General features: G+C 41.4%; 1 protein-coding gene across 4 annotated transcripts in view; it reads right to left on the bottom strand.

Annotated features, from left to right (window-relative positions):
* The window catches only part of LOC116326730 (vacuole membrane protein 1-like), a 50,590-nt gene that overhangs the window by 13,465 nt on the left and 11,872 nt on the right, over positions 1–25,253 (bottom strand). For all 4 annotated transcript variants that reach the window (XM_031748130.2, XM_031748131.2, XM_039618218.1 and 1 more), the window contains 5 exons: positions 18,560–18,784; positions 15,310–15,441; positions 7,361–7,441; positions 7,106–7,222; positions 4,119–4,180 (listed from right to left, as the gene is read on the bottom strand). In XM_031748130.2, coding sequence (XP_031603990.1) covers positions 4,119–4,180; positions 7,106–7,222; positions 7,361–7,441; positions 15,310–15,441; positions 18,560–18,784 — 617 coding nt within the window. The remainder of the gene's footprint in view (positions 1–4,118; positions 4,181–7,105; positions 7,223–7,360; positions 7,442–15,309; positions 15,442–18,559; positions 18,785–25,253) is intronic.

Below are 25,253 nucleotides of genomic sequence, written 5' to 3'. Positions count from 1 at the left end.
AAGATCAACGAGAGGACAGAAAACTTGGATTCAAACACAGGAAAGCTCCCTGTTCCACTGCCACATGTGGTGGGTGATTTCAAGCTGCTGCTGAGATAAGAGAATGGAGAAAAGGGAGGAACAGATACAGTGCCCAGGTGTTACATGAAGCCTAGAATCAGGGTGTTTCCCCCTGTGTTAGAAAGTCACTTCTAGCAAGTTTTAAAAAACAAAAAAAACCTCTTGAATTAGGAAAATTTTGACATCAGAAAGTCTGAAAAAAAAGTGCAAGGATATGAAAAATGAGCTTTTTAAATAACAACAGGAGCACTCTTTCCAGAAAGCCTTACTTAACGTGAGTCTGCAGAATTTTCTCCTGACCTAAACGACTATCCACACGGCTCATCGTGCAGAGCAGACATCTGAACATTAGTCACAGGACGAAGGAAACCTAACAAGTCTGATCAGACCCTCAGCCCTTTCTGACCTGGTTATCTGTTTCTTTTATCAGCCCTGAAGGCATCTGAGGAGGCTTTTATTGTGACTTTGTTGCACTTCAAAGCAAAACTATCTTCATCATTACCCTGCTGCTACTGACAGAAACTTGTGGATGTAGCCTTAAATGCTTGGCTCAGCAGGATAAGAGTGAAAACTATCTGCCAGAAAACTGTTTCAACAATAGATATGAAGGAGTAATATACCAGGTTTGACCTGTCTGACACGCATTTTCTTTTCCCCAAACAGCAATTAGAGAAACGGCTGACGAAGAAAGAAATTCACTGAATAATTGAAATGAAAAATTATTTTTCCAACAAACCTAAATGCTCAAAAGCAACAGCAGAAAAGCAAACATATAATGACATTTTTAATCATTTGTATTTTGTGCACATTCTTAAAAAACAAATAAATAAATATATAAATACATGAATAAATAAATAAATAAATAAATACTGCCACATTTTATTTCTAGCTGGTAGATAGATGAAGGAAAAAACTAAAGTTGGTAATTTTTTTGGTTGAGGGGTAATAAAAATTCCTGTTGACAGTTTTAGAGCCTCATGATCCAAACCTCTTATGAAACTGAATTTCAGTCAATGAATTTCAACACTTTCCATTTGTCATTCACAGAAAAACTACTTCCCTGTTTTAATCTGATTGCAAATGACAGAAAATTAAAACATCTTTAAAAATAACCGTAGTTTAAAAAAAAGCTCATTCAAAACTAAATTATGACGGTCAGCAGAGAGCACATCAAAACTCTCGTCTTCAAATACATTTTACAAACAAAAAGAGGTGCTAATCAAACCTGCCGAGACATGTGACACACACACACACACACACACTTTTGTTCTTATCACCAAAAATGCACATTTTGACTATTGTGAAACTAGAGGCCTGGCTTTTTCACACTGCAGTAAATGTTTCAGGGAATTCACCCGGTTCATTTTTATTTTAATAACAGCCATGCTTGGATTCACTGGTACTGAAAAATGTTCCACTCTGTCAGAAGCTAAATACTGGAATTAAACCCTTATCAACTTCAGTATAAATCCAAAAAAAGAGGTCAAACAAAAACACTCTGTGTACGTGGTCATTTTAAAATAAGTCGTCTGTAGAAAAAGGCATGAGGTGCTGCAGCCAGAGAGACTGCAGCCACTGATTTCTGCTTCTTCATGTGTGTGCGAGCCAATGAGCTCACCTACAGCAGGAAATGACTTGTATTGTATTATGTCATGTGAGGATGAAATCATTAGAGCCAAAGTCCAACGGTCGGTTCATTCACCCAATCAGGCTGGCACTGGAGTCAAACCAAAACAAAGCCCACATATTAAAACTCCACAATCAAGATGCAAACGACGCCTAACCCCGCGTCCAAAGTGCATTTCACTAAAAGTATTTTGGAGATGTGGCTGTCAATCAAAGTTTGAATTCTGTTCATGTAAAGTCTGAATTTCACTGAAAACTTTACACAAAATGGAAAAAAATTTAATAAATCAGCTTTCAGAGCAATTCCAACACAGGTCAGCTTTGAAAGGCTCAGATTCAATATTAGCAGGTGGGAGGAAATTTTGTAGAATAGAATAGAATAGAATAGAATAGAATGCCTTTATTGCCACTGTACAGTTGTACAATGAGATACAGAGCATCTCCAACCCAGTGCAAACATGGGGGGGGGTGCACAGTTCTGCAGCGCTATATAAAAATGAACAGTATTAACAGAAAAAAATATATAAAATGTACAAATATACAATCTGGTGTAAAAAAGTAAATATGTAAGTAAATAGTGTATGTATGTAGTGTATAATGTATATACAGTTCAGGTTATTGCACAGTGGTGGTTTATGGAGGGAAACGGGGAAAAATGGGGGGCACTGTGCCTATGTCTGCTGACAACCAGATAGACAACGTGACATGTGGAGTAGTATGAGTGTTTTTTGTTTTGAGAAAAAGGGCATCCAGAGGACAAATGGTTGAGTTTGTGCGAGTGTGTGCACACCGTGCAAGTGCACAGCAGGTGGGGGCAACTGCAGATGCATTTTAGTGCGTGGAAAGGTGCACATTTATTTGAAAGCACCTCCACAGTTAACGTGCCAGAGTGCCGGTGCAGAAAGGGTTAAATTGGAAACGCTGTCACCCATTCATAAGGTGATGTGTGACTGAGAGTGAGAGTGAGAGCAGCATAGAGAATCAGAGATGAGGGTAGAAAGGGCTCGGTGAGGAAGGAAGCCGACGGTTGACGAGTTGTAATGAGTGAAACTTTCTTTAGAGAAGAAGCGGGCAGTGACTCAGACTGAAACCTGTCAATAGCCAATGATCTGTTGCCTTGAGTCTGCAGCTCAATGAACAGTGACTGCCAGTGGGCACATGTCTTTCACAATTCACGCTACAAATTACACACACACACACACACACAGCATGTAAAGTGCTTTAAAATGTCTTCTTTCTCCTCTGACAGGAGCATTGCTTTTGTTGTGCTATTAGAACAGAATTTAATTACTCTGTATAAAAACTAAAAACACATTTACAGTGAAAAAAGAAAAACTGCTTTTTAATACTTTGACTGCGGACGTCCAAACTCAGAGCAGAAACAAAGTAAATGTGCAAAACGACAACAACAGTAAGGAAGAGAGCTGATGCAATCTGACCTCCTTATTTCAGCATGTGTGTGAGTGCACCTACGAGTGTGTGCGTGTAATATAAATGGCACTCCCACCAGCAGGTGTGTCGGGGGCAGTTTCCAGCTGCAGGCCCCCGTATCGCTACAAGGACACCCGTCATGGCCCCCGTCAGCACCCACTCCCAACTCCAAGGATCTTTCAGCTTCATCGTGGCCTTAATTTCAATAAGCCCATATTTACTGTGTGGGGTGCTTTTGTGTTCATTGTTACAGGATATCATGTCCACTACACAGATAAAACCTGTCACTCCAACTTTCTCCAGAAACTCGTATTTCTTTCACACAGGGTTCCAGGTTAATTAACCCCTGACGCCGTCAGCTCGCCTTTGCACATGAAAGGCTTCATCTTATCAGAAGCAGCTCTCTATGATCACTTATGCAGAAACACGGGTAACAAAACAAGCAAGCAAAACAAAAAAACATGTAATAAACCAGAGAAGAGGTTTCTGCCATAGTCAAGAGCTCATTTTGGATTGTGAAGCAGCCAGAACATGTTCATGCCCATAGTCATCATCCAGTGGAAAAATCCAAGCCATTAATCAGCACACAGACTATCAGAGCAGAGCGAGGAGCGAGGAGCGAGGAGGGAGCTAAATGTGACAAAAACCTTGTTTCGAGGTCTGCACAACGAATCTCAGACAGGATAAACAAGCCATCTACTGAAATCACTCAGAGCCACTTTTTGACTGTACACAGTGTCTGTCAGGACCTCCGAGAGCAGGAGGCCCATTTCACACAGAGGTGCCTAAATCACCTGAACGCCCCATCGCCACCCAAAAAGTCCCTCATTCATCAAGTTCTGCATTCACTCTTTGATGCGTAGTAGGTGCATGCTGCTCAGGGTACTTTTGGTGACCAAACAGGCGCGCGCACACACACACACACACACACACACACACACACACACACACACACACACACACACACACACACACACACACACCCGGTGAGGGTTACTCACCCGATTAGGGAGACCATCTGCTCCACTATGTGCTTACTGAAGGTGATGATCACAAACAGTTTCTGTATGACAAAGAAGCACACAGAGGAAGAACACGTTAGTCGTTGAACCGTGAGGTCAGTAATAGCGGGGGAAAGCAGTATATGCATCATAGTTTGACCGGTAATTCTTTAATACCTCCTTTCTAACACAAACACTCACACTACTCATTTTCCCCAATCACTGTGTGTCACACAACCAAAAAGGTTTGGTCTGAAAGCAGAAACAAAGGGCACGGGCAAGAAATCAGAGACTGTGACACACCACGTCAGCGTATCACCTCGGCTGCCATTAGAACAGTCAGTGTGTAAAGTACAGATGGGTAGAGACGTGAAGAATCAGAGGAGATGTGTCATGGCTTCAGAGGGGGCCTGGATCCGGCTCCTGTCCAGTCAGATTCCTGCTTAGTCACCAGTACAGAAGCGACAAACAGGCGACTGCCGGTCATTCCAGCTTTTATCTGCCTGGTGCTGGTGGTGCTAATTGACCACTAATTTTTCAAGGTCCTTGAGTTATTGTCTGTTAGTGTATTCTTCTAAAAGAGCACACGTTTGTTTGATCCACTAACCTCTCGCCTGCCTTCACCATCGCCATGAGGAAGACTACAGCAGCCGAGCTTCTGGCGAAGCCGTCATTACAAACTTGTGTTGTGCAGCAAAGGATTGTTCAAACCCACAGAAACATCTTTCAAATTCTAGTCCAGAGCCCGAGTTTGCAGAAGACACTAAATATATACTGCCCCAAATTATAGGGAAAGAGATACACGAGACATCCAGCATTTTCTATATCATGTAATGACGGGGCTATAAAAGTGCCGTCAATTTAAATAAGAACAATGTAACAAATAGAGTCACAATTTGCAGTGATGTAAAGCGTGCTGATAAATACCAACACAACACTTGTAAATCACACTATTCACCTCCAAGACCATTTGGAAAATATAAATGTGCAGTGCTGACAAAACCATGGGAAATACACAAAGTGCAATAATTTTATAGGTGAATACAATTTTTTAAAAACGCCCGGCCACAGTGTAAATGTGATGTGATCAGGTGTGCCACATATTTGTCATTTGGCTGTACTTAAACTCAGTGTTCAGCCTCTGAGTATCACAGGAGGATAAACTGAACAAATGACAGGCTCGCAGTCAAAATATTACATGTTACAAAAATAAATATAGAACTATAACTGTCACAACTTATAAAAAAAAAGTCTGAAACTTTGTATCTCACACAAAATAAACAGAGAGCACACACAAAAACTCCAAATCTCACCAAGTAAATTTGTCTCATTTGTCACCCAATCAGCTACAGTGTAACGTTTCAGAGACACATATATATACTTGTTTTTAGACGGTGCAGCTTGGATCACTTGTTTCATTCGTTCATTTCAGATTTTTTTTGACTAGAAATGAGACAAATAGACTTGGTAAGATTTGGAGTTTGTGATAGTTACAGTAACTATTTAACCTGAAATGAGGCGTTTGGATCCTGCCTTTGTGCCCCCACAGCTGACAGTTGATCTGTTCTCCCACACAAAGCATTGATGAGCAAAGTGGCACACACAGGAAAGCTGACTAATGTCTGCTCTCACACGCCTGCTCCGAAACGCTGATAAGAACTCCGTACGTCCCAGTGCAAATGAACCTTATACCCACACAAACATGGGAAAAGCACCTCATCATTGGAGGGACTGATGGGAACCACAGAGGGACCAGCCATGCCACGTTTACACATACGTGCATATTCTGAAAACTGTTTTCAGAATATTTTAATATTTGCCATGTAAACATCACAAATAGATCGGCCGTGTTCCTCCACTGCGTCCCAAAGCCACCGACGCTAACCACTCACACCTGAAGCTCAACGAGCTCTAAAAGCCGGAAGCGGTGCAGAATAAAGACGGCTCTCCTTTGAGAATGAAGAGAACACACCTGAGCACAGGTACGACCCCAGATCATTTTGAAGCACACACACACAGACAGACAGACAGAAAACCTTAAAATCCCCTTTTGTTCCCTCTCGAGGGACAATGTCACCTGCTCTGCCGTGTGCCTTCTTGTAACACTTCTTGTTTTCTGCACAAAGACCTTCAACTCAGATCATTTGCATGAGAAACAAACTTTCAGAACAATTAAAGCGAGCAGCTCCAGGGGAGCCTGCAGACGGGGGGGGGTCTTCTTTACGTGAGACAGAGGGCCACACCTCTGTCAGCAGGGGGCCCCTGGGAGCCCCGGGTGTAATCTAGCACTTTGTGTGTGATTGTTCCTGCCGTGCGTGTGCAGCCACCACCCCCATCCTTCTTCACCCCCCACAGATGTTTATCTGCTGGAGCTCACCGAGTCACACAGCTGCTGTGGAAATGCTTCCCGTGTATGATTAAAAAAAGAATGATTTGCTTTTAACCCGTCTGTGTCACAGTGAGCAAATTCCTGCGTTTGCTTAGAAAACAACAAGTCGATCCCCCGACGGTGATCGCAGACATACCACAAATTCCTGGACGCAAATTGAGGATTTTCCAGGATTAGAACAAGTATTTGGGAAGTCTCCTACCTACAGCTCCTTATTCAACAGTTTAGGATGAAGCCATTTTTCCCCTATAGTTTTGGACCATCTACACACTGTACAGGGCTCTGTGCTGCTGCAGCTGCACTCACAAAATGGTTGACTCCCCCCCTGCTTGGCTGCACAAAATGGCCTCCCGAGCTGGCTCCAGAGCAGTGACTGCATCAGTGCGACTGATTATTTCATGCATTTGTCCCCATTAAAGATGCATTTGCATCTCAAACTCTGTTTAAATGCATGTAATGCTTTGTTTCAGCACAGAATTGAACATTTCACAGACAAACACAGACAGATGTGACGCTGCTTTCACATACACACAGGTCACTTCTATTATTCTATTTCTATGAGCCACAGAGATCCATGGGGTTTTTTAATGTCGCTTACCTGAATGTGCATTTTGATGAGCGCCTTTCCGATCAGTGTTGCACCAAAAAAAGTCCAGAAGGGGACCAAAAAGTGTCCGCATGTTATTCCTGCCAGGTCAAACAGGGGATTGGGAATCTGAGGAAAAATCAGATGCATGATCAAAGCCAAGAAATGCATCCGTGTGTATTTAGTGTGGACATCTGCAGAATGAGAAGAATTATTTTATGTTATTTTATTATAGAAAGAATCAAAATAAGCTTGTGTGGGACTTACAGAGGCACAGGCTAAAATCCCAAAGAATCCCACTCTCTGGATCAGTTTCTGTACGGCTACTTTTGCCCGGGATGAAAAGTCCTAAAAAAAAAGAGAGAGAGAGAAAAATGTGCAAATAAATCATCTCCACAGATTTGTCAATTTACACAATGTTAATAAACTGAAGGCTGACGTCAGATTTACAGGCCATATTTTTTTTTTTAACTCAAAGGTAAAACAGTCAAATTAATTAATTTCCTAATTATCAGCGCTGATTTTAAAAATCAGATCTCACAATGTCTTTAAAATACTTTATTCCTGACAGATTGAAAAGATAAACATCATTATCATTATTATCACTGCTGCTTTCTTCATTTTCCTTTTACTTGCTTGTAAAATTCATTTGTTTGAAATGAAAAGAAGCTGAAGCTGTTTCTGTTTCAGGGAATTTGTTTTTCAAGCAGAACAAATTTCACAATTGTGTGAAATAAACGTGGAGCCGGCTGCAGCGCCGCATCCAAAGTGCTTTTTAACAACTGCTCTGAAAACTGTTCAAATATCATATTAAAAAACACGGATGGATTTAGATCTTAAAATCAGAGCTTTACTTTAGTCATTTCTCCGCTTTATAATTTACTTTTGGTGAAGCAGAGATCAACCTTCTGTCTTTTTTACATCTAAAAACAAAAACCTCGTCCAGCGAAACGAAAAATGAGATAATTCCTGATTTTTCTCATCTCTGCTGATTTCTACACGAGTTCAAACAAGCTGCAGCTGCAACAGGAACATTTTCTACCTGCTGTAAATGTGAAGCTTTCATCGTTTCTACAGAAACACAGCAAATCCTCCAAAATCGGGATTTTTAGTAGTGCAGACTTTCTAAGAACCTAAAAATATTTAGACTCTAATATTCGCGCTCTGAGCTTTCTTTACTTCTCAAATCACAGTTTTTAGTTTCCAAACACTCAAAAATCACCGAGCCATCTAAAAACCTACACTTAGGATGGTTTTATATTTAATATTTCCATGAGCATAATTCTAAATCATCCACTTTAATCAAAATAAATGTAAAAACTCTACAAGGTGGGGAGAATTTTGTTGTATTGCTTATTTAAAGGCTTGACTGGGAAAAGGTGGATTTCAAGATTTAGATGAGCTTTGACTGCCATAAATATGGAGATTTTCATCATATTAAAATTCATTTAATTACAAAACTCGTCTGTAAAGTCTGCAGAGGAAGAATGAACTGGTTTGGCGTGCTTGCACCTTACCTACAGCACAACTTATTAATTCCTTTGTCACTGAAAATGTGAGAAGAAGACAACACACTTGTGTCATTCCAGTGACTCACTAATTCTTCGTTTCTGCTGGTCTTACTTTATCCCACTGACATCTCCACAAAAGCCTCTTTTCACAGCAATGAGACAGATTTTTCCTCAATATGCCTTTTCTGGGAACAGAAGCTCTGTTTGGATTTTACTTGAACTACTTCTGGGAACACTGTGTGAATTTAAAAGGAAACCTCAGATGCAGGGACGGCACAATAATATGTAGGTAAATGTTTCTACAATCAGCATTTCTAGAACATCCACATCTGTGTTCATTTCAATTTTCAAAAGAAATTGCGACTGACAGCCAAACTCTTCCACAAACAGCAATATAACAGCAGTAAAATTACTGCTTTTAAGTTGATTTTTAATATTTTCATTTGATCTTTTGGTGATAGAAAATAAAAAGTCTGCTTTCTGTCTTTATTATTTCCACATTTTCTCAGCTTCTCAAACGTGTTGCACCAAAATAGTATTTGTTTAGAAATCAGTGTAATTGTTGTCATAAACTGGGAATGTAAACATGTAACACTTACAGGTTCTACATATATTAATTATGTAAATTATTGGCTGAGGCAGATACGTTTCTGTGTCAAAAGGATTTAAATAGATATATTTTTATAAGAGTATTTCTTTGAAATAAGACAGATTAGTTTGAAATATCAGGCTGCTGCTGTACAACACTATTATATATAAATGTGTGTGTGTGTGTGTCACAGAGGTGGTCTTTGTGATTTTTATATTAAACTCCAAATGTGGGAATATTTTCGTGCAAAAAATTAAAAACACTCTTCTTTACAATGAGTGAGCCCTCTATCTGCTCCTATGGACACAAAACTATTTCGATTTCAAACCACTAATTCCTCTAAAGACAAATAATTCCTGAACAAAAGAAATGACAAATTTAGAACCTTCCACAGGTTTCCATATTATTAAATGCATATTTCACAGTAAAATATTCATTCAATCTGTGTTAAATGTTTGTGAACTATACTTTCTTTTAGCACAAGCATTTTTCCTCACCTGAAAAAAAACAAAAATCAACCAAATTTAACTGAAAAGAGGAATTTTATCAGATGAAAAGGCTAAAAAATTGGTTTTATTTTTTGAAAGCAAGGCCTCAGTTTGTGAAACACATCAGCTTCAAAATTGAGGGGTGGGGTGGGGGGGCCTGCAAAAGATGATCATACCTAATATGGTCAACAAAACCAGTACAGTGCTGATGACATTCTTTACCGGGTGCAACCCAACAGACGGGAAATCTGAGAGACATGGGAGGTCGCCTAATAAGGTGGTGGAGGGGGGAGCAAACGGACACACAATCTGATTGGTTCACAGTTTGAATTTCTGCCTCTACTGATGTCCAATCATGAAGGTTTCTCATTGGACAACCCTAGAGTTTTAATTCTAGCCTGTCCCTGTGTGTGTGTGTGTGTGTGTGTGTGTGTGTGTGTGTGTGTGTGTGTGTGTGTGTGTGTGTGTGTGTGTGTGTGAAATGCTCAGCTGGTGGGAGACAGGGAAGGAAGGAATGTGTATGGCTGGTTTATAGCTGAACTGCTGACGACCGTGTCTGGACCGGGATACCTGACATCTGTGGCTGTTAATGCATCCTACAGTACCACTGGGCGCCGCACACCGCCGCTCATTCACCATATCTTGACGTACGCATTGTTTACATTAGGTGCTGGATGAGCTTTTGGGGTGTGCACTAACAGAGTATGAAAATATCACCGCAGTGTGAACAGAGGGTCCCTTAGGAGGTGAGGAGAGGCTGTAAAATGTGTCTGTGTGTTAACGCGTGACACTGATTTACTGTAGCACATCTATGTCCCTGGACACACACTATTCTGTATTTCTGGACCAGGGAAGTGCCCGTCTTTGGTGGCTGAGGTTCAGACATCCATACTCTGTTGTTGGCAGCTTATTGAGGGGGGGTGGGCAGCAGAACAAAACACCAGCAACACACACAGCGTCCTCCGACCTGCACGGCTGGGCTTAGCAGCAGTGACATCTGCTAAGATCTTGTCAGGGTGCAGCGTCATGAAAGGATGGAGCTTTGGTTGCAGGTTTGGCTGCTCAGCACAAATCTTTACTCAGCAATCTTCAGTCACCCCACAAGGACACAAAACCGCATTTGATTTGTTACTCGAGATGATCGGATCAGTCGAGTCCTCGTTTAAGAACCAAATTATAAGCGTTAGTCAGACGCCTCCTTTCACAGGTTTCGGTCTGTACAGTACGTTTTATGAACATTTACATTTCACAGGCTTAAGATGATTTGACCAGTGAATATATTGTAGATGATTTGCTGATCAATATTAATTCAAGCAGGTGGCCAAATAAACAGAAACTCATTAAACGTAAGGACTCAACTGTACTCAGAGTCAAAGCTACATTTAATGTGTTAGTTTGAATCTGTTTACTTTTTTGAATGAGATATTGAAAGGAGAGAGTCTTATATAATAATAATAATAATAATAATAATAATAATGTACTGCGAAAACTGGATCAGTTCCATTTTTTTATTGAACATGGTGTGACGTCCTGTGGACTTTTCACTGTGGAAAAGTCGACAAAGCGATCACTTTGTTTTTGCTTGACTTTTGTAGATCTGATGAGGGACAGAGTTCAAATGGACAAAAAGCAGGCAGTGACAAGGCAATTTGCTCCATGTGGAAAACTAAAGTGTCACACAAGGAAAAATCTATGCATAGCCTATACACAAGTCAACACCCACACACATTTTTTTTCTTTTCCTTTCTCTCTGTTTTCCTTTTTTTTTTTCTCTCAATGAAAGTCCTTTTACACAGAAGACATCTCCAGAGCGCTCGCGAGCCCCCCGACATGAAGACGGCTAAAGTTCATCTCATTAACTCCTGACAAGCCTGCGCCCGCTCTGTCTGGCACAGGAAGTGGAGTGATTAAGGACTCTTGACGCAATTGAAGCTACAGTCGCCTTTCAAAAAAACAAAACAAAAAAAACCAAGAGGTACAAATTCAAATCTGTCCAAAGGCACAACACACACACACACACACACACACACACACACACACACACACACACACACACACACACACACACCCTGAGTCCACGTTGACAAATTCTTTAACAAGCTGTGGTTAAAGGGAAGCTGGTTTTACTCTGACTCACCCCCCTCCTTTCAAACAGTTTACTGGAAATAAAGAGGGAGGAGGAGGGAGGGGGCACTTTCAAGAAGTCACGTGACAAGGCTGGGCAAACCACAGCACAGAGAGCCTTTGAGTGCAGTAGGCCAGGGGGGAAGGCAGGCATACGCCCAGCGCAGATGGCCCTGATTTGAGTTACAGGAGATAGGATCCTGGGAGTGGGCAATCAAGAATTCGCAGCCTGTTAACCCTTTCAATGCCAGATGAAGGAAAAAAAACAAAAAACCCACTAAAACAGGAAGTAATTTCTAATGAAGTTATAAGCGATCCAATCCAAGCAGGATGTTCTGCTATGGTCCGTGTCAGTACTGAGGATTCCTCTCTGGTGCTCTCACTCATACGGAGCTTGATTTAAGCAGGGAAAAAAACTGATGTTCATGACATCAGCGTCTGGAGCCGTTAGAAAAGGCATGACTTCATTATTCTTGAATAGCTCTGTTGAATGAATGAGGAAAAAAAACCCCAGAGTGCTTTGCTGCTGTTCATCACGTGCACTTGTGGCAGGAAGTTGGCACGTGCAGGGTGGGAGAAATACCACCGGGTTTAAGTCAAACTGCTGGCACCGACGAACCTCTCTGACCTGATGGAGGGGACGAAGTCAGCATCTTAGTCCAACTCTGCTGCCACAGGGTGGAGCGTGTGCTAGCGTGTGTGTTTGGGTTTTTTTGGGAGGCGGGTGGAGGGGTACATATGTGGAACGGGGTAAGGGTTAGAGGGGGTCACATCCTTGACGACAAATTTAACCACTTCCTGTCTCATAAACAATCCAGCGATAGTTTCTCCATCCAATCCCAGTGGAGTCTGTTTCCACGGCTACTGTTAATGCTCAGCTGTCAATATATAATTAAAAAAAGCTATTCCACAGCAGATGAATACCAACGTCCACAATAAAATGATGTCAGTTAATAAAAATGGTGGACGAGAAAAAAAAAAAATCAGACGTGTTGCGGGATGTCCTTGAGCCAAAGAGGGAATCCCAAGAACATCCGAGTAACAGTAAAAGCCCTGGTGAGAGAAAAAAACGTTTCCGTATGCAGCAGGTCTGTGCTGGTGCAAGCAACCTGCCTCCAGATGCTATCAAAGTGCACATTACATATATACACACAAACACAGTTACCACATATCACAGAACGGAGCGAGAGAGAGAGAGAGAGAGGAGGGGGGAGAGAGAAATGCATAGTGAGGAGAGAGATGGTGAGAAAGAACAACAGCGCGAGACTGAGCAGCGTCACTTCTGCCCTGAAGCCAGCACGCCGTGCGCCTGCGTCACACGTCTGGTTTGTTTATCAAAAAACAAGTAGGAGATCTCAGACGGCCAACAAACCTCTACTCTTTACACAGCTGCACTTTATTTGTCTCTTTTACTTTATTCTTTTTTTAAAGTTGGAAGCGCTCCTTTATCGGTAAGCAGCATCAGGCTGCATGCACGTGTGAACAAAAACCACGCACAGTCCACATCGTCACACATAATAATTCTATATCCAGAATCGATGTGAATGTGCGCCCACCTCACGTACACCTGCCAACATTTTGTTTTCCTTTTCAACTCAAGTCCAGCCTGACATGGTTCAGTGGAAAAGGAAACACTCCTGAGGTCATATTAACCTAACGTGTGCATTCACATGCAGACTGAATACTTTCATGACTGCACAGATTTCATTTTAATATCAAAATGTTTTAAAGTTGCCGTTTTTCTTTTCTCTGTTTTAACGCCGAGTGCCAAAATTCAACATTCAGTCAAAGCGTGCTGCTTCGCTGTTATTTCACTGACAACAAACTTTGGTGTAAACATTGATTTATATGCTAAATGTCTACATTTATTTATGCCTAAGGATGGGAGAGGAAAAGCACATGTAGGACTTTACACTGGGTTTATAAAAACCACAAATCTGAATGATAAAGCTCATGAAAAGAAAGCAGATGTACATATCTGTGAATATTCAGAGCTTTAGTTTGATGTGTGCGTCAGCGCAGCCCTCTTGTCCACATTTGTTGCTCATAATGAAAACAGCGGTCCATCTCAGGAACCACGCGTCTTCATTTTAAAATATGTTGTAATTATTGATTTCAAATCATTCGTTTGAAATCAATTAGTTGTGATTAGTCGTCATTTGTGACAACTAATCACAAATGACTACTTTAGCCAACTAAAGGTGTAACAGTTGTTACAACATGGTTTAAGCTGATCCAGTAAAATGAGAAGAAAAAGAAAGATCAAAGTTCAAACCTGCGTAACTCCTTTGTGTTACAATAGTGCTGAAAGCTGCAACTTATTACTTACTATTAAATTGATATAAAAGAAAAAAATATTACATTTTTAAATTGCCCATTTTCACACAAAAAAACCCAACTTGTGTTTAACTACAACAAATTGGCACTGATTTAAATCCAGTAAGTCAAAATAACCATTTTTAACCTTTTATTTCAATATGCTAAAAAAATTATTGTATACCTTACAGAAAATACATATGGTGACATTTGAAAATATATTTTTGTAAATATAGATGAAAAATAATTCAGTAAAAAGATAATCACCAATTGTTTCTCAATTTTTATGCTAGACATACAAAAAGCATTTTGTCAGTTATGGCCAGTCAGCCATGTTTCCCCATTACAGTTACTTAATTACCCCGAATGTAACTGTGGCTGAACAAGTTCCAGATCCTATATGCATGCTTCAAAAGATGAAACAGATACTGAAAGGAAACACGTAGCAGTCCTTTAATATCTGAGATACCCTCATTAAAAAAAATAAAATTATTGCTCGCAGCTCAAAACAGAGTTTACTTGAAAAATGAGAGAATACGCGAGTCGGCTGCAGCTCGCTCAGGTTGCAGCTGGTCGTTTTATCCACCTGACCAACCTCACCCTTTGACTGACAATGGACATACACATGACAAGCCTTTGGAAATCCACATGCATGTTTCTGTTCATTCCTCTCCCCCTATTCATAATCGCAAGAGGGTGGAAAAATAAATATTTAGACTGAGTTGATAGGCATTGTTGAAACATTTGCAGGGATGTTAGACATGAGAACCAAAAAAAAAAAAACCCCCAACTCAAACAGGAAATTACTCAACGAGGGCCCGGATATCGCGGGAACATTTTACTCTAGTGCATCATTGCTGTTCCCTTAGTCATAGCATTGTGAAAGCGCAGCGCTGTAGTCTTGAGACACCGAGGTGAGGTTCAAACACAAACACACGCAGGTTACAAAAGCAAATTTGACACATCAGATTTGACTTTTGGTGTAGAGCAAAAACATGTGATGGAGTGATGAAGGCAAACGGCCGGAGAGGAAACGACAGAAAAAGGAAGTTTTATACTTACAAGATGTGCGATGCGGGAAAGAAGGTGGTAGGAGAGGGGAAGGGGAAGCATGAGGACAAACAGGAGGAAGTTTGATTACAGAGAATGATGATGAAGATGATGAGTTTAAGATGAGTAGCGTGTCACCTGCGCGGCCTCTGCCTGGTCCAGCATTTCCTCAAACTCCTGGTAATCCTCATCATCGGGTTCAGTGCCAGACAGCCGAGCCGCTCGCGCCATGAAGTACGGAGGGAGCTCTCCGATGGCTGTGCCCGCACCCTGTTCATACATAGGCACATGTTTCATTCATGTTTATAGTTCTCATCATGTGATTTCATATCTTATTTTGCCAACACACGCTTCTGTTATGTCAAGCCATTAAATCTGCGATCAACAGAGCTTCTGGACAGATCTCTCAGATGTAGAGCGCATTTATTAGAAATGCATCTCAGGTTTATTATACTGTATTCAAGATCTGCGGTTAAGTGATGCCACAGCTTTAAATTTTGATTATGCCTCAAGACATCTGGCTGCAAAATGACTTTTGTTTGATTTCATGTTTTCCTTGCCTTCAGACGGTTAATAGACATGAAATATCAATGTCCACTATCCAAAGCAGCTTGCGATGCTTGACGTCTGGGATTTGAGATCAGTGCGCTTAATGGGAATAAAACGGAAAGGATTTATGAGAAATAAATCTGGCAGTTTATTAAACAATCGTGGATACGTTAAACACGGGTCCAGGGTATGTGAAACTCCTGCACCGGCTCCTCCTCGCCAATCTGCAACCTTTTCAAGAAAATTTAAGATGTGCTAACAAATTTGGGGGAGAGGGAGTTCATCCAAGCAACCAGAATATCAATATCCGACAGCGACAATGAGCTTGTAGCCATAAAGCGCTGGAGCCTGTGTGATTGTAGGGAGCTTAACAGGAAGAAAGCGGAAGTGATTTGGGGGGGAAATAAATCCTCAGCACTTCAGTCGGTTCACCAAGTTCATCCACCAAAACATGAGAACGGGGTAGGAGTTCGGAGGGGGGAGAGAGCGGGTGAGGGCTACAGACTTAATTAACACAATGAAAACAGCCGCCAAGAAATGCTGCGTTTTTGGAGTTGCTCACAGCTCATTACTTTAATGTTTCCAGGCACAAAGGAAAAGTATGCACAAAGCCGGGGATAAGAAGATACAGTTAGTTTAAGTTTCAGTTACAGATGACAAATGGGTGATTTCGAGATTTACCACATCCCCGACACCCTTCAATGCACCGACAGCAACGAAAAGAAGGAAAAATCCTTTTGCACTTTGGTTGTCTCGCTGGAACACAAAACAACTTCTCCCCCAGAAGGATATAACTGACTAATCGCAGGCACATTACTTGTATGTTGCTGGATGGCTGGAGCCAGAAGATGATTAGTAGGTAGTTAGCAACCATGGCAGCAACAACAAGCCCAAACAATCATTCTCAAGAGGCGGTGCTATCCCCAAACCTGGCAAACTGAATCTTTAATCTGGACACCCTGTTCTCTTGTTAACACTGGAGTCTTTGATGAAATGTGCCAGTTTTTTTCCTCATAATGGAGATGTGTCTTAATCTCCCTGGCAGCTGCTCCATTCAGCAGCTCTGCCTCTGTGTGTGAGCATTGTGGCCGTGTGGGTTTGTGTAGGGGGCAGCGAAACACGTCTACCTGCACAGTGCCGCTCTTAAAGTGGACCTCCGAGCTTCTCTGTCCACCGAGCACAGAGAAGGAGACACAAAAAAGTGGGAAAGAGGACAGAGAAGGTAGTACTAGGAGGGGAATAACACGAGTCTCATCAGTGACGTATCCAGAAGGTGGGAGGCTGGGAGAAGGAGGGGAAATGTTGACACGGGCGCCGTGGGTGCGACAGGTGTTTCCAACTGAATCGCCGACAAGCCTCGGCCGAGGTCGTGCCAGGCTGAGGTTACAAAGGGGCAGTGGTTGGTTGGTAGTGGGTGGCTATGAATCCGAGGGGATTGGATAGCACACACCCCCCCCCCCCGCCAACACGCACTTGGATATCGCTGCTCGTAACACGATGCTGCAGCTCAACTGGGAGCAAAATGCGACTCCATTTTGAAAACAGAAAAACGACCGTGCTGCACCAATTAATAAAACATGCACACCTTTTTTTACATGCTGGATCGGTGTGTATATATATATATATATATATATATATATATATATGGTAACATAAAGTGAAAGGTTAGGTTAATATTAAACTTCATCATAGCGAGGGACGTTTTAATGTTAAAGTGAAAACATTTACAAATGACTGTAAATGCATAATTATATAAAATAAAGTTAAATAATGAGAGGCAGTCTGAGCAGGGAGCAGGTCCTGCCTAGTTCCAGTAAAGCCTCATGTGATGAAGTCGTAACTGATAACATGCATTTCCCCCTCATCTCAGAACCTTCCACATTAAGAGGAAAAGGGAAATGGACAACAATGATAAAAGTCATCTAATGTGTCAGACGCCAAGTTCTCTATTCTCCGAATGTTCAGCCGTCACTGATAAAACGTAAACAAAAGCGGACATAATCGAGCGCGACTGTTGTGTTTTTGCACAAGCACAAGTTATCGTCAGTGATTTTATAAAAACTCAACCAGACCCACGCGTTCTGTAAGTGGACACCTGGTAATACGAGACTTCCCGTGTACCTCCAAGTGTTTGAAAAGGAGCTATTTTAATATAAAGAGTTAAAAATGTTTCTGATGTACATCTGAAAAAAAACTGTCATAGATTGAAAAAAGATGTTGGTCTTAGCAACCACAGGGTTGGTTAGAGGTGTGAAACCATTGATGATGGTTAGGGGAAATTCACAGGAAGGAGTAGGGGTTTTCCAAGCAAATGAGTTATCAATGAATACATTTGCACCCAGTTTTAATGCACTTTTGGGCCGTTTCTGCTTTGAGTCTTTAGTGTGAACGGCAAAAAAAGAAAAGAATAAAGGCAAGTTAATTAGCATAAATTAGCATAACCTTTGATATGGTCAGAATGGCGCCAAAGAGTTTAAATACTCTGTATTAGGATTCGATCTTCACCAAGGTAAGTTTTGAGCGTGCTGTCCTTAATCTTTAAAAGCATTCAGATTTTGGTACGATTCTGCGTAACGACACCCACAGAACACATTTACAAAGATGGTTTTTTCTTAGTTCATGAGAAACTGACATTTAGCAGATATGAGATATCCACCTGTAAGCATCACAAACACCGAACACTGCTACGAGCTGTGGCAAATATGAAAGGTTGCTGCAAACTGTGACCGAAACTGAACGATGGGAAACGATGACAGGAGCCGAACTCTGCAGGTTTTTAAAAGTATTCTCATCTATAATATCCACAGCTGATGGTGCCTGACGTGTAACACACACTCACCCACATACACGCTTCCAGACGGACTTTAGAGAGGATGGTCCAGAGTGAGACTTTTCCCTGGAGCGTCTCTGACCCCACAACTTCCACACCCACCTGCTCAGCACCAGAATCTGATGCTGGTGCTTCCTGCTGGGGACAAACTATTTGTTCTGGATACGGTGGCTCGGGGAAATCCACAGAGCCGCACTCGTAGGCTGCCAGGGTCACTGATGCTATGTGTGGTCCCTGGAAATAGAGAAAGACAGAGATAGAGGTGGAGAAGAAAGGAAGATAAAGTGAGAAGGAAAAAAAAGAAAAAAGAGTGGGAGTAAGTCTACCTGTTGGAAGGATATGAGTCAGAGAGGAAGACCCCTTGGTTATCAGCATAGACACTAATTGAGTCAAATACTGAGGAACAGGAAGGCAGTTATCCGTGGGCCAGTATCGCTCCTGTATTTTATAAAGACGGGGAACGTTTGACTACAAATTAGCATGACGAGTGACTCTTCCTTCTTTCCTTGCTGTGTGAATTAAATATGCCATTAGGAGATGTTGAAAAGCAAAGATATGATCACGTTTGAGTTGGCCTTTCAAAGTAAAAGTGTCAGCAGCAGAGTGGAGGGCCCCACATGGAAACGATGAAAGGTGGAAACCAAAGCAGAGAAACCGTTTGGTGTGCACACACTCGACATCTCTGTACTTACTCACCCACCAAGTTTGGCAGCGCAAAAAGATGAACACATTTTGGGAACAGTTCAGGGTGACGTGTAAAAACCCCACTATACCGCGGGTGTGAAACGCGAGGCCTCGGGTCAGCCTGACTCCCGTCCAATCGATTCATTTTGCTCTTCTAACTGTATTTTCATCATCAGCTCCCCGTGGCCACTCATACTATACCACAGGAAGTAGATAATAGATGAAACATTAAAAGGCAGAAAAGTTTGTTTTTTTACTGGGTGAATTATTTTTAATAAAAAACTTTCAGTTTTATAATTATGTATGACAGTCTGTATGTGAAAATGTAATTTCACACATTTCTTACACTGTATTTACTACAGCAGCATTTCTCTATCATGTACAGAAATAGCACGTGATTGCACATCGTTTTCTAATATTAAGATATCTTCAGTGTTAAATGTGCAAATAAACGTCTGTACAGTGAAAGAAAGGGGATTTTCACTGATCTGCCCACTAAAGATCAAAGTGGGCTGTATGTGGCCCACAATATCAAACGGGTTTGAGCAGAAAGGGCTTTGGATGGTGCACAGGTTTAACTTTGTACCAAAAAAACACAAAAATGAAAAAACGAAAATAAGATCAAAGTATTGGTTTGAAAAAACAAACAAAAAAACAGCTCATTGGACGAGATAAACGACATTTAAAAAAACACTTTACTTGTTTTTTTGTTCCAGTAACTTTTACGGGGTTTGCTTTGTGATATTTAAAGAAACAAAAAGAAAGAAGCTCTGATGTGTTTTATTAACACAACAGTTTCTAAGCTCGTGACCAGCGTTTCCCACTGACAAGCAGATCAATACATCCAGTTAAGTGGAGCCGTACCCGTACACGTGCAATTACAATAATTAAGTAATAATAATGAAGGAAAGAGAAGTTGTGGATGTCCTCAGACAGTTTGTGACTGTTGCTGTTGCCCGACGGGAGCGATGGTATCTTTGGTCTGGTTTACATTTCTGCCTCAGTGAGGCTTACCGGAGTATAGAGAGGTGTCGGTGTGCATGTTCCTGCCCCCCAGCACCCATAATGCTCCTGTGGAGACTGAGAATTAAACTCAGTAATATCAAAACAAACATTCACCACATTTCTGTCAGGATGACATTTAATTTAAACAGAAGCAATTTAACGCAAAAGGCTCTTAATAAAAAATGATTCATTTGACTTTGTTAATCACTGTTTGAAATTAACGTGCTGTTCTGCCAATGCTCTGCTGGCTGAAGACAAAAAGAAATCCGGTTTTTAAAGTTTGCTATCTGAAAATGACACAGAAACACATGCTTGGTGGTTATTAGGAGGATGATAAGATCACCTGATCCAGTTTTATACAAACAGGAGAGGACGGGTAACTTTAAAAATGCAGTCAGTTACTTCATAGGTCACTAAGTGAACATTTAACATTTAAATAATAATATTCCCACTAATATATGCACGTGTAATATAAAGCAAAACTTTTGCACTACCAGTTACTACCCAACCGTCTCTATAATACAAATAAAGACAAGCCCACGAGTAGGACGGTGTGACAAAGCAGCATGTATTTACAATGTGTGTGTGTGTAGGAAGGGTGCTCCCAGTGACGCACAGGGGCAGTTTGGCATCACGCAATGCAGCACAAAAGCAATCTGGCAAGCCCAGGGTGGGGGTGGAACTTCCGGAGCTGCATGGGACAAGGCAGGACAGGACAGAGTGGAACGTGGGAGGGCAGGAGAGCGGTGTGTGTGTGAGGCAACAGGAAGCTGCCATGTCTTCTCTAGGAACAGTGCCCTCCTCTTAGATGACACAGACTAACTCCTGAAACACAATGTTAGTCACACTAACACTTCACATCATCCTCCCAGGACTTGGAGGGAAGAAATGGCTGCTCATGCACTGCTTATCAAAGCAGAAGACAAATGAGGAAAATCTTTAGTGACCCAGAAAGAGAAGCCTAGAAACTCCCAGCACTGACCCAGTCAGACTGGATCCTCCCCTGGCTCATGTCCTGCCTCACTGACTCTCCAGTGGGATCATTCTGCCCTCAGATACTTAACACAACTTATGTGTGCAGACAAAGTCATCAAGCAAAATATTTTTGTGGACAGGAAAGAAAAAAATTCCTCTTGTTCACACCTCCCTGCTCGATCTTGGGTAACGTTTGTTTACCAAACACACACAGAAAGCCTGCCAACGGAGTGACTGCGAGCGTTGCGTGACTCCGAGAAGTCGTTCTCTCTCGCTCTCAGCCGTTGCTGTGTCACCGCTTCTCAGCTTACACAAAAGTCCAGTCCTCTCATGTTGTCCAGGTGATTCAATATTAATCTGCGGCCCAACTCACAACTGTCAGGGAGCTGCTCTCCGTCTCATTTGGCCTCTGACTCGATGACACATATGAACAAATAAGCATCAAATATGTCGACAGTAGAACATACACGGGAATTTTTGTTTTTCCCAAGAAAGCGTTCTTCTGTGCCGATCACTATTAACCTCCTAGGACCTGGCGTCCACATATGTGGACATCACATCTTGGGTTGTCTAGAGCAAAATACTAAACTTTGCTCTACAAGGGCCTGATATCCACTCACGAGGACGTTATACTGCTGATGCTCTATCAAAATCTAAAGTGAATGTCCTTATATGTGGATCTCATGTTTCTCAGAAACAAAAGTCAGGTAAAAAAAAAAAAATCGTTCATTCTTTGTTTTTACTTTCATCGGGTCCCAATCAGCCCAAATAGCAAAGAGAAATTAAAAATGCATGCCACGAAAGAGTTCGGGTCTTAGGAGGTTAAAAATGATAATACTAAATAAATAAATCTACCTCCTGGCCATGTTTGTTTTGACGTCTGCCCAATGCTGAAGATGTTTGCAGCCACCATATTACACATCGGTTCTGACAAAACTCCTTTCTCTGACACAATGGGATCCATACTGGAGACAACATTGCTGGCATTCCTGTGGTGACGTGCAGAAACCAGTGCCTGGGATCCCCACTCCTGTGTATGAGTACATCCACACAGACTGTGGACTCGCTTTGGATCTGGGGTGCGTGTCTGTATGCGTGGTGACCATATCATAAATATAGAGGGAGTGGGAGTGCACGGTCCAAACATAGAGCAAATGTCAAATGAAACAAAATATATCGGTGTGGGATTTTTTAAATCTAAAGTCAGTATGTGCAGTAGACCCTTTTTTACCCCTTATGCCAGTAACAAAGACACAAACTTCATTCTAAGTGGCAGATTTGGATATTTTTAGGAGCCCTTTGTTTGTTTGTTTTAATTGAATTCAAAGTCTTTATTGTCATGTACTTAGCACGTTATAAGAAACTATACAATAATATAAACAGACAGCCAGAGAATGATGACACCGACAGTCAGAGCACAGACACGAGTTCTGTAACTGTTACTCAGCTTAGTGTACATTTTTTGTGGAAATGGGCAAAGAACATCAAAATCAAACTCTAAGCCTGTCTGGAAACCTAACCATGATGACTTCAATGCAATGCAGCAAGTGAGAATGTAGTGGATTCTACATTTTACTCATTATGCATTCATAAATGAACAATAAAGTTTCATTATTTGTCACAGTGAATGACAACACTGTGCGTTCCCTTTAGCACGCAGCGACACAACACAAGCACATTTGTCAGTTTGCAGATCATATATAAACACACATTATTCTCCTTCTCCTCCGTTTTTAGTATTTTTGTCCTAATTTTAAAATTGTTCACTATTAAATATCACAGTCCCTGATTTCAGATTCTTCTTTTCTTCTCACAAATCAAATATCAAATCATTGTTCCAGCCACCAGTCACAGAGTGGACTCCTTGTTAGTCTATAGTGGCAAATGCAGATGCTTTCGTGGCCCAAACAAGACATTAATGGGTGACCATAAACTGAGCACTTTTCAGTGCCCACGACCGCACGATAGTCCAGTCATTAACAGGTCACTGTGGTTGTTAAGGGCCATTTAAGAACATTAGACATGGTCCAGCCAGCATAACCTGCTCACCACTTCTTACAGTGGGAGCCTGCTGGAGGCAGCGCAGGACAAACATTAGAGGTTAGTTCGTTATGAAGAAGCCGTGGTCGGGATCTCTGAGGGAGGCAAGAGAGCTTGGGAGAGAGGCCAGTGATGGAGCAGGGAGACAGAGAGGGGGGAGGGAGGGAGGAGTGGGTGGGAAGTACACACACACACACACACACACACACACACACACACACACACACACACACACACACACACACACACACACACACACACATCCGTTTGGTTTCACCATAGGACTTTGTGTTGAGAAACACTCTGACATTAAATGTTCACTGGAATAAAGTTTAAACAGACAATCAGCTTCAATCATTTCAAATGATTTTAAATTAAATTTATAGTTAATACACTGAATTAAATATATTTGCCAGGGTCCATATTTGTTGTTTTAAATCGATTACGGTTGAATGAGTTTTTTCTTCTAACGTCTGAGCAGCAAAACAAATGTTCAGAATGAAAAACGAGTCGAATTTGGCACATTTTTGCTTTTGCACTTGAAATTAAATCACACTGAAGTAGCCAGTCAGTCAGCTCAGATTTAATGCACAGTGAAAACATTCAAGTACTGAACAACCCTAATAAGCTTTTTTTGTCCTTTTCACTTTTACTGTGATTCACAACAAGAGATTTAAGAATTTAGCCGATGAACAGAAAAATCTGTTGATGAAATTAAATATTAAATTTGACCTAAAGTAACCAAGTTTAGAGTCCAATGACAGAGCGTTTTTTAATTTGCAAAGATTTTTAACTGACTCATATCACAAGTATCATTGTTAGTGGAGAAATTGTAATTAATTTTTTATATTATATATTACAAAGATTTTAAATAATCAGTTGCTCAAGCCCTAACCAAAATAAAAAAAACAAAAATGTATCTTTCATTCTCACAATCTACAAATATCACTAACACAGGAAAACAGACTCCTGGTACCCACAGAGAGTCCTTATCTGCAGAACGTGGAGTACGACTGAGCGCCGGCCCAACAGATCCACCTGAGGGTGCACGAATGAAAAGCACCGAGTGACCTTTATGAAAGAATTTCATAACAAAACTATGCTTGAAAAAAGCTCAACAACCACAGTCTGCCAGCAGAGCTCTGGTTTGGTCTGGTCAGGTTTGGCTTGTTCTGGGGTTTGTTGGTGCCATTCCAGACTGGCTACACACTAAGCCCACTTTGGCCCAGGATTTGCTTCCTGTGGCTGTGTGTGGGTGCGTGTGTGTGTGTGTGGCTGTGTGTGGGTGCGTGTGTGTGTGTGTGGCTGTGTGTGGGTGCGTGTGGGTGTGTGTGTTTCAGAATGAATAGTTGTTGTACTTAGTATTACCAGGACTCCTGGGGCCTCTAAGACACAGAGAGACGCATGCTTTGGATAGCTGAGGTGAGACAGTTAAGACGGAGAAGCCATTAGAAATACCACACACACACACACACACACACACACACACACACACACACACACACACACACACACACACACACACACACACAAAGCTCCCATTTACACATCTCTCTGGTATTCATTTTTGAAAAACTTTGGTGAAGATGAGTAAGTCACAAGATGTTTGGGCATATTTATGTCTCCAAACTAATGAAGGAAATGAATTACTTAAAAATCATGAATGAAAGTAATTGTGCTGCGTACTTTTCACAATTTTTTCTCCCATTTTTTTTTCCACAGGAAGTAAAAGTCTTGTTTGCAGTTATATTCCTGTTTCAGTCGTTTCTGTAACAGCTGCAGTGTTACGTAGTAATTCTGCCTCTTCATCAGCGAGAGCATCAGAACCATGTGATAAAGGTTCTGACACACTGTCAAGATGTAGTTAAAAATGAATGGCTTTAAACTGAATTTAAGAGGCATTGCAATTAAAGGGAGAGATCCATTACTTCAGAGCAGCGGTGAGTCAACAGTACCTTTTCAAGAAATTGAACTCGATCCTGATGTGTCACCCATGTTC

The sequence above is a fragment of the Oreochromis aureus genome, linkage group 10 (assembly GCF_013358895.1).
Source record: "Oreochromis aureus strain Israel breed Guangdong linkage group 10, ZZ_aureus, whole genome shotgun sequence".
Lineage (NCBI taxonomy): Eukaryota > Metazoa > Chordata > Actinopteri > Cichliformes > Cichlidae > Oreochromis > Oreochromis aureus.
Note: the sequence above shows the minus strand (reverse complement) of the source record. Positions and strands in the feature narration are given on the sequence as shown.